Source organism: Stegodyphus dumicola, chromosome 7 (assembly GCF_044657685.1).
Source record: "Stegodyphus dumicola isolate Sdum_Otavi_A_Nest chromosome 7, ASM4465768v1".
Classification (NCBI taxonomy): domain Eukaryota; kingdom Metazoa; phylum Arthropoda; class Arachnida; order Araneae; family Eresidae; genus Stegodyphus; species Stegodyphus dumicola.
The window spans coordinates 61,548,497-61,562,312 of NC_140774.1; the positions used below are offsets into that span (position 1 = coordinate 61,548,497).

At 33.0% G+C, this 13,816-nt stretch overlaps 1 protein-coding gene across 1 annotated transcript in view; it reads right to left on the bottom strand.

Moving 5' to 3' along the window:
• Megf8 (multiple EGF like domains 8) overlaps positions 1 to 13,816 on the bottom strand; it is a 251,267-nt gene that overhangs the window by 136,133 nt on the left and 101,318 nt on the right. The window contains exons 14-15 of the mRNA XM_085820327.1: positions 9,617 to 9,762; positions 7,866 to 8,067 (exon numbers count right to left, since the gene is read on the bottom strand). Coding sequence (XP_085676453.1) covers positions 7,866 to 8,067; positions 9,617 to 9,762 — 348 coding nt within the window. The remainder of the gene's footprint in view (positions 1 to 7,865; positions 8,068 to 9,616; positions 9,763 to 13,816) is intronic.

Here is a 13,816-nt window from a genome sequence, read left to right on the forward strand (position 1 = left end):
GCTCAAACACTCTACCTGAAATTCTAAAAATATACTGCTTTTTAAATATATTGTGATTTTGTCGTTGAACTGAATTTTACGTAAGTGAGATGAAATTGATACCTACTTAAATAATAAACAAAACGGATAAAAAGTTAATAATGAAAAGACACATACACATACACACAAAAAGGTAGCCATCTTGTCGAGAAAACTGAATGTTGATATAATGAACTGAGAAAAAACTGAAACGAATATAAAAATGTACGGCAACACTTAACGCTGCATCAGGGATTCTAAACATGTTCTGCTATTCAGCTTTTAAAAATTTTGTGATTTTGGTGTTGAACTGTATGTAGCGTAAATGCGAAGAAAACGATGCTTAATAATAAAGCTACGAGTAAAAAAGACAAAAAAAAAAAAAAAAAAAAAAAAAGTCCAGTTAGCAGGAGTGCGACAGCAGACTGGTAGACTACGCGTTCAGCGCGAGAGCATAAAAAACTCTTCTGGATGGCCGTTAAAATCTAAAACCTCTATTTTTTAAAATTTTTTTTATGAGTACCTAAATTTTGGGGGGTGGGCTCAAGAAAAGTTTTTGCATAGGGACCCAAGACTTCTAAATACGCTACTGATACTAATGCGTACTTTTGAAAAGTAATATGAATGAATGTGTTACTTAGGTAATGTGCAAGTAATGGATTGAGCTTCAATTTGAATACTGAAGAAGGCTTTGATACTGAAAGATGTTAAGCCAAGGTGAAAGTAGCATTTTTATTGGGACCGGAATGAATTAATGTGATAACAATATGGAAATTTATTTCTTTAGTCGAATATGGGAAAGCATGTGACTTTTTGATTAATGCAGAGTTTCTTAAAACTTTTTGGGCATGGGAACCCCCTAATATTTACGAACATTTTGTGGGACCCCATAAGCATTGCACAAACCCAACACACGCGTTGAGTGAAGCTATCAGTTTCTTCACTTGTATATACTATATCAGTTTCAGATCATTGACTTTAATTTTTAAAGTAAAATGAAAGTTTCTGTTATAAAAAAAACTGCTTCGAGATGTTTTAATTTTTTCTTTGTCTGTATTGTCTTATCTTTATGTATTTTCAGGTTCATTATTTAAACGTATTTGGTAATTGTAAAATAATTATAAGTTTAAGGAATACCAAAATTGCTAAATTTTTGACGACAGGTCCTGCGACCCACAATTTAAGAAACTCTGGATTAGTGGAAGAAAGAAATCTTTATACACAGTTTTCTAAAGAAAGCAGACTTATATTCACATTACGCTTAGAGGGAATCACGAAAACCCAACTCTTTCGCTGGAATTCGAACTTCAGTTAAACTACCAGTGTACCATGATTTCACCTACTCGGCCAATCGTGGGTTATGGATTTAAATTTATTAATAGTTTTGAAGATAAGACATCATTACTATACACGGGTGAAAATATCCAGGAAAAGAGGTGCACTTTGAAACTAAGGATAAGTCTTTTTAAATGAGCTTTCTATTGACAGTAACTGATGTCGGTAATTGCACTGCGTGCTAAACCAAGGTGGATGCACTAGATGATACTGTTTCGTTTGATAGACTCTGGTATAAAATTTAAAACAGTTATTCTTAATAGTTGAAATATAGCTTAAAGAGATTAATAGGCCCGTAATTTTAAGTTAAAAACACAAACTGTTTTTGAAATATGTTTACTTTAAGTTTTTTATGTCATCGAAAAGATTGTGATGAAAGATAGAAAATGATTTATAAGTAAGTCGAGAATTCTTTTAGAAGCTGTTATCTTTAATGAGATCACTTTGAACAAAAATTGAGCAATTAACATGGCAAAGCACATAACATAGAAATTAACAAAGAGCAATTAACAAGGAAAGCATCAATAATGAGAACTGATATTGATGAATATTATTCGAAATACAAACCTCTTATGTGGAAGTTCGTGATTAGATAACGAACGGGATGATTCTCGCAGATACCTTTCTTTTCTAAACACACATATTTCAGTTCTTTCAATCTCTACATTATCAAAATAAAAACTCCTTCAGAATATAGGTTTAATTTTTGAAAGAAAAATTAGTCACATGGAGACAAATTTTCAAAAGGGGAAAAGGAATGAGTAAACGAACTTTTGTTTTGGCCACAGGTGGCTGCATACGTTTACTGACTTTCGTGGAGGTCCTGCACAATACATTTAGAACAAATTTTCGGTTGAACACAGGATTAAAAATCATCTACCTTTTTTTTAGGTAAAGAGTTGCTTTCAAATGTGCTCCCTTTTGAAATGCCATATCCTTTTCAACCATCACTTTTGTTAGTATTAAAAACGAATACATTGTAATAATTTCATTGGCGCACAATATTTTGTATGGTATTTCTAAACGTATATAAAAGAACGAGATATTTGTATAAGCAGATTTCATGCTCAGGAGATTCGTGCTGTAGCTGCCGAGCGTGTAAGACGCACTTCTGAACTCTTCTGATTTTTCGTACTGCGAACTGTCCCAGTCCCGTAGGCGGACAGTTAAGTCTTCTGAGTAGGTTTTTATTGTGAATCTTTGATTTTCGCAGGTACCTCTGGGTACAACAAAATGTCCTTTTTTAGGGCACAAGGTGAATCCTCTGATGATGACATGGAATCGAATTGATCGATGGTTTCTACCAAATCTGTACAGTTCCCACTTCGACATGATAATTTTATAAAGTCACCTAGGAGGGTGAGTAAGAAAAAGAAGGTGAAAACTTTAAACTTTATCTGAGACTGAAGTCACTCGTGAAGCGATACCTAAATCCCCAGACGATGACCATGAATTAATACTGAAAATGTTACGAGATCATAAAATGGCTGCACTTTTGAAAAGCATACAAGATACGAGCAATGATAGCAGAATTCCCACAGAAACAATGCAAAATTCCACGGAAAACGTGCCACAGTCTGAAAAGGCTAAACTGACGGAAAACCCATGGACCTCACCTAGCAAAACGGCGCGGCAACCCCCCAATACTGACCAGATGGAAATTGCTACTGATAACAGATATGAAACACTAAATGAAACTTCGAAGATACCTGAAAATGAATGCAAGGAAGAAAGGCCACCCCCGATTGTCTTCAAACAAGAGCTGGTAGACTGGCTAATAGTTGAACGAGACTTGCGAGAAATTTGTACAGATGAAGTCGAGGCGACCATTAGAGTTAAACTAATTTATGTAAATACCAAGAAAATGGAGGACTATCAAAATGCCTTGAAATTTCTCAAATCCAATGAAATCCCCTTCCATACTTATCTGACTGAGAATGAAAAACCGCTGAAAGTTATTCTGAAAAATCTCCCGACCAAAATTAATGAAGAAACAATTTACAATGATCTAGCAAGAAGAAAGTTCCCGGTGCTCAAAGTCAAGCAATTCTGCCGAAGCAAAAAGTACAACCTGGAAAAACTGCTAATATGGTTCATCGAATTGAAAAGAAATGATGCAGGCCATGCAATACACCAGCTGAACTGTATGTTCAGCATTAACATAAGGATTGAAAAGTACAGCCCCAGGAAGAGACCGACGCAGTGTTTCCGATGCCAGGAGTGGGGGCACTCCCAGCACTTATGTACCAACGAAATCCGATGCTGGAAATGTGGTGAAAACCACCGCAGTAATACTTGTTCGAAAAATCAGGATGAAACTCCCACTTGTCTTTTTTGCGGGAAAAATCACGTCGCTAGCTATCGTGGATGCGAGGTCAATAAGAAGAAGTTCGAGAAAAAACCTGTACCGAGAAGAAGCACAGACTTTGTCCTCAAAACTGATGAGTTCCTGCGATAGACTACAAAACCTGATGGCAATATACCACTTCCCCGGAAGGTCCTATACAGTGAAATGCTAAAGAAGAGGTTGAACCAAGTCCCTGCTGAAGACTGCAAAGCCCCTGACAGGCCCAAAGAAGATAGAATGCATGAGTTTATTGAAAAAATTATCTACTTTATAGAAGGCATCAAAAAAGCTAAAACAACTATTGAAAAACTCTCATGCGGTTTTAAAGCTGCTATGTACCTCATGAAGATTGCATTAGAGGACTTCTAAGGATATACCTATGATTTATGCAGAGTCCTCGAGTATTTATTGTCATTTCTCGTCTTTCATACCACTATTCTATGTCCCTGTTATGGGTTTTTCAAGCAGCATCGTTCGGGGTCAGTTTCTGGGAGGGTGACCTCCCACGTGACTGGCTCCGACGAATCAGCAACTAGAAGTAATGAAAATTTTCTTTCAACCATGCACAGGACTTGTTCGTACCAGCTCGATGGCTTTTATCATCTTAATATGCCAGCTAATATTACAGCTTTCCAGAACTAATGTTTATGTACCTTGTTTGAATTAATAATTATGATTTTTTTGTTTTTCGTTTGCACAATTGTTCTAGGAGATTGCCTGGTTATTTTCATCACATCATTCAAAGCCACCAAACTATTCTACAAGGGGTAAGGCCTTCGGCTTAGGCACCCTGGTGTCTCAAACACCGCTCTACCGGGGAGTGTGATAAGCAGATTTCATACTTTATTCTCTTTTGTTGCTAGTTTTCAGGTTGTTATACAGATATAGAAAAGCACGCAAGAGCTATCTGCCTAGTAGGAGAGATGCCTTTGCAGAGGATTTTAAGGGAAATGGCTCGTATTCACCTAACATAAGGGGAAAAGCCTGAAAACTAAACCTGCAGCTAACCATTAGCTTGGGATCGAACTCCCAGTATTCAACGGTTTAATCTTTCGGCAGCTACTCATGAAGCTGTTAGTTTTCAGTTTTTTCTGAGTACAGTATTTTTTATTTATCGTTAAATTAATATATTTTAAGGTGCGTACTAAGAAAAAATGTGAAAACTTACGTCTCATAGTTCTACACGTTTTTTGTTATCGCATGAAAGATTTATTTTAAAATTCAGTTTATTTAAAAGGATAAAACCTGCATGAATCATTTTCAATTAAAACATAATGACCTCAATAAACTTTTGAAAATGTTGAAGAATGAATTTTCGAGGAAATATATTTAAAGTTCCCCCAGTGGCAGGAACAGTCTCTGGCTACGTAACGGTTAGAATGCTGAACAACATTTTTTTAGGTAATTCAATGAATTTTATCATGAGGCGAGGCTGCAATCAAAGTGGGATGCCTTCATAACGGTGCTGCAGCAAGAGGTAAAAGTACACAAACGGAAGCTCAGTTTCTCCTTGAAACTGATTATTGGCATCCTTATGCAAGTGCCATTTTCAGTTTCAGTTACTGATTCATTAAATAAGAAGGTATTATATAAATCTTCGGAATTTTTATGAAATCGAAAATATCTTTATGATCTCATTTATACTTCCAAAAAGTATCATATACGAAACAATATGTCATACCTTTTTTAATGCTTTTTTTTTTCATCCATAAACCCAGTTCAATTTTGCTAATGTTACCAGCCTCACTTCAAGAGATCCTGGTTGTATTTTTACATGTTATAAAAGTATGCATCTTTTCTTGGGAAGGGAACCACGAAAAACTCCCATATAGACAGCTCATTCGCCGGAATGTGAAATGGAGTTGATCTATCTGTTTTCAGCAATATTACCGTGGGAATGGATCTTAACAATAAATAGTTTTAATACTGGTAAAAATTTGAAGCTAATGTATGATTTGCAACGCTGCTCTTTATATTCTTTATGGTGCATAAGTTGGTGTATATTGCATATCAATAGATAATTGGTCAGCGAGTTCCTTATCATAGGTATTGTAGCACGTGGCTTAGCAACGTTTCCTATTTTAAAAAGAACCGAGTTTTAATTTTCCCATTTGAGTAAAAATTGTAAGACCTACTTCCAAGTGCTAATAAAGAGCTGAAATGCAAAAATCAGAACTTAAATTTACAATGTATTCATATGTCTTATAGACACACATTTTTATTCAGATAATTTGCTTCCATTTTCTTTGTACTTTTCTTATAAATTAAGGCTTTTAATTATATGTGAAAATTTCATCTTCATTTCTTTAATTCATGTGATGTTATACACAGTAGTGTAGCTAGAGGGGGCTAGTTCGCCACAGACAGTAGCGAGATTAAGCAAAAGCAAATCTTTCTTTCTTTCCAAATACGAGCGATATCTGTCAGACATAAATTTGTAATACGAGCTGCATTTATTTGTGACCACTGCAGTGCGTAACAGGAATATGAGCTGAGCTCGGTTGAGGACTATCAAAAGGTTAATAAGGAAGTATTCCCTCAGTTAGAGAGAAGTGTTTCAAAGTTATTTCCGTTATTATTACTAAAGAAAGCAAAATGGGAATATAAAAAGGTGGGTCCTATTGACGTTTTACTATTTGTTCTAAAACACAGTTCTTCAGATAATGTAATTTTTTACTGCTGAGAATTTTTTTACAATTGTGTTTCTAATTGTGATAAGAGTTTTTTAAATAAAAGTCATTTTAGAACTACAAATGATTAATTTTGTATTTAAGAAATAGTTCAGTACTATCAGCATAGTACTCTGTAATAGATGGCTTTGCAAACACATGTTTGTTTGTTTTTAAATTTTAAAATGATGAAATTAAATTTTTTTTTTCAGAATTAAAGGTAGATTGTTAATATATTTTTCTCTTTGCCGTTTTTACATTCAGTCATTTGCTTATACCAAGAGAAGAGACAAATTCAAAGACTGCCTAGGCAGACTCAGAGTCTATAGGGCTGCAAGTGTTCTAGCTATGCCGAATATAATTTAAATTGAAGAAATTTACAGAATAGATTATAGCCTTTCTAAGACAATCTTCAACATGTCTAATAGACTTTTTTTTCTATGAAGACGATTGTTTAAAAGCAATGCTTTATGTATATTTTCAGAAAGACTGGTCATTTTAAGAGGTGGTTGTCTTAAAAAATTTGGCTATAAAACGATTGAGTTATATTTTTATTTTACAGCTCCTACTACTTTTTAATGTGGTAAAAATTTTATAATGTCCGATGCAGAATAGGTAAATCAAAATTCCTAAATAAAACAAGAATAAAAATATTACCAATGCAACACAAGGACAAAAAAAAACTTTGATTATTAATAATTGTTATCCTAGAATCTTATCGAAAAGCGAATCAGTGTTTTTAAGTATTGGAAATGAAATTTACTAAATCTACAGAAGGCAATGAACGAATAGAAAGGATTAATTCGTTACAGCGCTTAACACTGCACAAGTGAAAGACGATCACTGAATGTATATCCTTTCTGCTTTGAAAAAAGCCTATAGACCCCCTATGAAGTCTTTTTCCATTCTAAAGTATTCCAGATGGTGTTCTTAGCTTAAGGGATTGTGTTATTTAAATCCTAATGCAGTATTGCTATGGTTACCCGGGTCATTAGCGTCGACTCTCTTTGGCAAAAAATTTCATTTTCACCTCGCCGAGAATCCCGCCAAAGGTAACAACCCGTTATTCTGACGTCAGAAAACAGGTGCAACGGTCAGCGCCAGCTATTGCCAAAAGGCTACATTCGTACTCCTCGAAATTCACTCTTAAAATTAAGAATTTGTAAACTGGAATTTATTTAAACTTCAAAATTGTAATTCTTTCACTTTCTTAATTTAATTTGAAGTATAAGAATTTTAATAGGAGTATTCCCCTTTAATTATAATTATGTTTAATTAAATCATTGCAGCCTAGGGACAGGATTCTTAATAGTTTTTTCTTACATTTATATATATATATATATATATAGAGAGAGAGAGAGAGAGAGAGAGAGAATACACACACATATATATACAGAGAGAGAGAGAGAACATATATATAATATAAAGATATAACTTTAAGTAACAAAATTCTCCATATTAAAAAATAAGTTTTGATGAATAACTTCCATACATACGCTCTGATACATGTTTTCCCATCACCTTCAAATCCAGTATTGCACTCACACGTGTATGAATTGGGAGTATTGTAACAAGTTGCATTTTCATGACAGTCATGTAAATTCCTTAAGCATTCTTCTAAATCAGGGCACGCACTGTAAGACCAAACAGGATCATATGGCTCTTCAGGATTTGGTTTTAGAGAATAAGGACAGATCCCTTTAAAAATTAAATGAAAAATGCTTTAATTTTAGATGATAATCGAATTTTACAACATAAAGTGTAAGGGGGGATCATTTATTGGTTTAAAAAGGTTTTCAGAAAAAAATTTACTTTGGATTTTTTTTAAAACAACCGGAAATGTGGGTACACATAAAATAGGAAAAAAATCAAGGGTAACATTTCCAGATATAGACTAAATTCAATTAATATTTTTTACAAATCTAAAACATTATAATAATGATATGCTTGAAAATCAGTAGCTAAACTTAACTCGTACATATGATCACTTACCTACAAAAAATGACAAATATTCTGGAATAACACTAACTACTCTGAAACTAATAATTATGAGACATCATGATTAATACATAAATGTCACTCAAAGTTTTAAATTTTAGCTGCCTTTTAAAAATCTGAGCAGTTTCTAAAAGGAATGGTTTTCAGCAACAAAAGATAATGTTCTTCCATTATTAGTATGACATTATAATAAAGCAATTTTTACTGTAAAATGCAGAAGAGCTACTTTATGAAATTATATGATCGATGGCAAAAAATTTTCAGACATATGAATCAGTACATTTAATTCTACATATTCTAATCACTAATAAATAGGCTGCATAAACGAGGGCTAAGACAGTAACAGCTTATCAGATGTACACACAGACAAGAGATTTGATACAAATAATTTTATTGGCATAAAAAAAGAAAAAGAAATTTCCTTGCATTATCACCAGATATTTAGACAAATAAAACTTGACAGTATCATCCAGAAGTCAAAAAAATAGGCATCTCTTTTATATTCAGATAAGAACAACAGACATCTCTTTTACATTCAGATAGAAAATTAGTTAATTAAAAATATATGCATGATATAGTCACTAAACCATTTTCTGAAATATGCAACATACCAGCATACCAATGATACCAATTACAGAGGATAACTGTATAGTTAATTGTATAATTAATCATCAATACTATACTACCATTGATACAAAATACAAAGGATAATTTGTTAACTCCTTGACTATAAATTATTTAATACATGAATTTTCCATGTGCAAATTTAATTTACATTCATATCATCACAAATTAATTAATATCATGCCAAATAAACTATAACAGATTTAAAGTACAGATATTAATCAAATCAGAAAGTTACTTCAAATGACACTAAACAAGCCTAAAAGTTAATCAAATTTATAGTATATACATTTATTAATTCAGAAAGTAAAATTAACTTATTCTAATATGCTACAAATAACTGTTTCCAATAGAAGGGGGGATTACATAAGAAAAAGAATAGTTATAAAATCCAGTTAACCTTTCATTAATTAATAATAGCTATTCTGCCTATATATAAACACAAGAAATTATATTAAAATAAATTGCAAAAATTCCTGAAAAAGGAAGTTATGACTATGCAAGATAACATACATTACTAATATCTATTTTAAGCATTTAATCGTGCATATAATGATGACAAAATTTAATTATTTATAGTTTCAGAAATTTTTGAAAAAAAAATAATAATGAAGTTGTGAATAACCTGAAGATGGTCCTGAGAAGTCTCCTTCAGTACAAATGCCCTTTGTTGGATATTTTGAATTGCTACACCAACCACATGTCAGATCTTTAATACAGGAAGAGCAATTATCATGATGTGAACAATTGCGGCATAGAGCTATGGCAGACCTGAAAGTGAAGTGAATGCTCAATGAAGGCTGCATTGCAATGTTTCAAAAAAAAAAAAAAAAATAAATAAATAAATAAATAATTTGTGACTAATGCTTGGAATATAAAGAACAAATTTATTAGATTGTCCTAAAATAGTAGTTTTTGAATGATATCAATAAAGTGAATAAATGAGCATGTACAAATACTTGAATACTTGCCACTGATTTTTCTCCCTCTAAATCTTTGAGATTAATTTACTGGAAAAAAAAAAAAAAAAATTCTTACCGAATTATCTGGCTTAGGACAAAAAATAAATTTTATTGTAATAACAATAAATCTTCATTTCTCCAAGAGACAATAAATTTTCATTTCTCCAAGAGACCACCTAGTCCAGACATGGAAGGCTCAAAATGCGTGTTTTCAGAAAAAAAGCTTAGAAGTTTTTTTTTTCTCTCATTTATTCTGTATGCTTTATGAGCTGCTTAATCCAAATTTTAGGTTTGTCATTTCACCAGAAGCTGGCTTCACAATGGGGGTGAGGTGGGGGGGGCAAATTAGACAATTTTTTTCAGGGTTTTCACTAATAATAACTCGAAAACTAAGCATTTTTTGAAGATGATCACTCTATACAAAATTTCCTACAAAATCCATATATGAATGTTAGGAAAATCTACAACACAATCTACAATCTACAAACTCCCAATTCCATAGAGGGTATCGAAAAAAGGCCATATTCTGGATCTTCACGAAAGATGCAAAAAAAGCCCTTCTAACTGTGTGGTGGAGACCTAATATCAATGTCATATGCCTGCAGCTAATTATTTTATGAATACCTGATGTGCCCAAGTCACAATAATGGAATTAACAAATGATAGTGAGGTATCTGGTCAGTGAGCCCACTAGTTTATGGGAAATCATGCAACTACTTTCCTTAGTATGTCAAAAAATGGTAAATGAAGCTTAGTGTTTTGAGTGAAATGATGGTACAGTAGACTAATTTTGTACTAACCAGACACTAGACCTATGAATGATGTGGAAGCAGCAATGCAATCAATGCACGTTTCTTGAAAACAGTGCAGAAGAATGCCAATTTACAACTGAGAAACAGATGAATGAGAATGAAGATGCCTTTCATCCTCACCCCAAAAAGCACGCCTTCTTGAAAGGTATGACAATTATTATGTAATTAATCAACTACTGTTGATCGAAGTTGTCAGAATCCACTGACGTATGCAGGTTCTATTTATATCATTGATTTAAAAAACAAGAACAAAATTCATTTACCTGTTCTGATGCATTGTTGAATCTGACGTGATGTTTCAGCTGGCAATCTTCTTTACAGAAAAACCACAATTCTATTTTCTTGACATCACATTTTATTTACATAAAACATTCAAAAGGAAAAAATTAATATTTAAATACATTTTCTTGTACAGCCTCTCTTTTTCTTTAAGGCTGTACGAAACAATAATCCGTCCATCACACAGATTCAAAATCGAACTATCTACTGTTTACAAAGGGGGGGGAATAATAATAATAATAATAATAAATAAAATAAAAACAAGGTTTTAATTTCTTACATAAATGGAACTCCTGGCTCCCTCTAGCGGGAGAAAGCCACTTTAGATGAACATTTAACAACAATGATGCATTGGTAACAACTAATAAGCCTTATATTGTATGTTTCAAGGCTGTAGGTCACATGGTTATTACTGATTCATGGTATCAGGAGAGGTTGCCAGATGATAAAGAAAGGCTAAGAATTTTTAAAACAGCAGCTGCTGTTATTGTTGAGGATGCACGATGTCAAGTGTATAACACAGCATGGATACTTCAGCATATGGATTTCTGGAAGGCATTGAAGATTTTACCTCCAATCTCTTCAAGCTTTTACATATGTTATAGGGATGAGCAAGAAGAAAAGAAATATTGACAAATGATGGAAGAAATCATTTTCAATAACTGACTGCTTACTTAACATGAGGCTAAAGTCATACATAATTTCATCTGTAAGTGCAGGTTGCAGCATTTTTGTACAGAAAGTAGGGATTGCACAGGTTACTTAATGTGTTGAGTTTAGAATTTTACTTATCATACATTGAAGCCACATGTTTTGAAATGTTCTCCATCATTCAGCTACCTCTGACTCTTAATCAATCAACACTTTCTTAGATGGTGCATGATAACATAGACTTCAATGTGCGAACTGTTGATGGAAACAATGCATTCCACTGGATGGGTGGCATAGTTTGTTTGACTCCAAAGTCTGCTGTTGTTCTGGGTTAACATATAGCTCGGTTGAAAGATATACCTTCAACAAGAAGTATTGGATGTGTCCGGATTGTTCCATTGAAAGTGATGGCCAAACTGAAAACTCCCAATTCCATCAACCCAAGACCCATAGAACATAGTAAACTAAAAGAAAATATACCAACTCCCAGGATGACCAGCCTAGTCCACCCAGAAGAAAAATGAGGAAGCAAGCCTGAGCCTTATGCAAGTATAAACTTCATACACTAATTCATTCCAGCCCATTCTACTTTTTACATCTCCTTTTTATAGGATTCCACTGTTTAAAGCGATTTTTTTTTTTTTTTTTTTTTTTTTTTTTTTTGCAAGTAATAATAATTTGAAACTCAGTTCTTTTTCAGATGAAGATAATTCCCAGAAATATCAGAAAGCAGCATGATATAATATTTTATATCAACCGAAAAAACTTTACTTTGGTCTGTGCCTTTTTTTTTCTGTAAATAAAATTTTGTTTCAAACATATCTTCCTTTATAAGTACTTTCCTATTTACTTTACAAAACAAACTGTAGCCTGTAGCACTGTACAAGCACACAAGCTAAATAAATGCCCACTGACATAGTATTTCACTGATGTTTGAAAATTTAGAATACAAAATTAGTTCACTGTAGCATCATATCCCTCAAAACATTCAAGTTTCATTTACCATTTGAAAAGCAAGGAGAGTAAGAGTGTGATTTCCCATTAATTAGTGGGTCTACTAACCACCTATTTCACTGATGTTTGTCAACTCAATTAACAGGACCTAGGCATATTAGGCATTCATAAAATAATTAATTACAGGCATAGGCATTGATTTTATTAATTGTACAAATATTAAGGCACCACCACACAGTTAGAAGGGCGTTTTTTGCATTTTTTGTAGACAGTGAAAAATAGGCCTTTTTTCAGTGCACTCTAGCAGCATCGCAGATAGTCTTAACATTAAAATCAATACATGTATTTTTGTAGGAAATTTTGTCTACTGTAATCTCACAGGGTGGTAATCTTTGGAAAATGCTTAGTTTTTGAATTATAAGCAAAAAACTGAAATAGTACCAACACTTTGAGGTTCTTTCTTTTTTTTTTTTTTTTATTGGGGAGCAGACTTCTTGCCAGGTGGGAAATGTACAATTCAGATTCAGCACCCCCAAAAAACATATAAAACCAGTGAGGGGAAAAACTTCTATCCTTTTTTTTTTTTTTTTTTGTTTGCATATCCTTCGGTAAATGGACTAACATTTCAGAACTATCTTCTGTTGGACACACAGTTGGACACACAACTTCAAGAAAAATTAAGGGAACAACTATAAAAAGGTTTCTTTAATTTAATCGATATAAATGAGGTCAATATTATCACATAGTTCAATGGAATTCACTTTATAGAAATACAAAAATTTTCGCATACATTATTTTACCATATGCAGAAAGAAGGGCAAATGGGTGCTTCAAATTCTAACTTCAAGGACTAAACAAGTAGTTGCGTAGTTTTCATGTATGGTCACTGAGAAAACATCAGATGGATTGTGAAAAATGGCATGTGAGTTGGAGAATGGTTGTGCATTTTATTTACAGAAAAGAACTGACACAGGTTTATCAAGACTTAGCCACAAGCAACATGTCAGGAATTTGAACTGTATCTATGAATATGTAAGGTTACTGCATAAAGCAGTGATGGACAGATCCAGAACTACATAATTTAGACTATATATGGTCCAAATGATGAAAGTGTGCACTTCAAAATATTTTTTCTACAATCTGATATAGATTTAATTGTTGAAATTA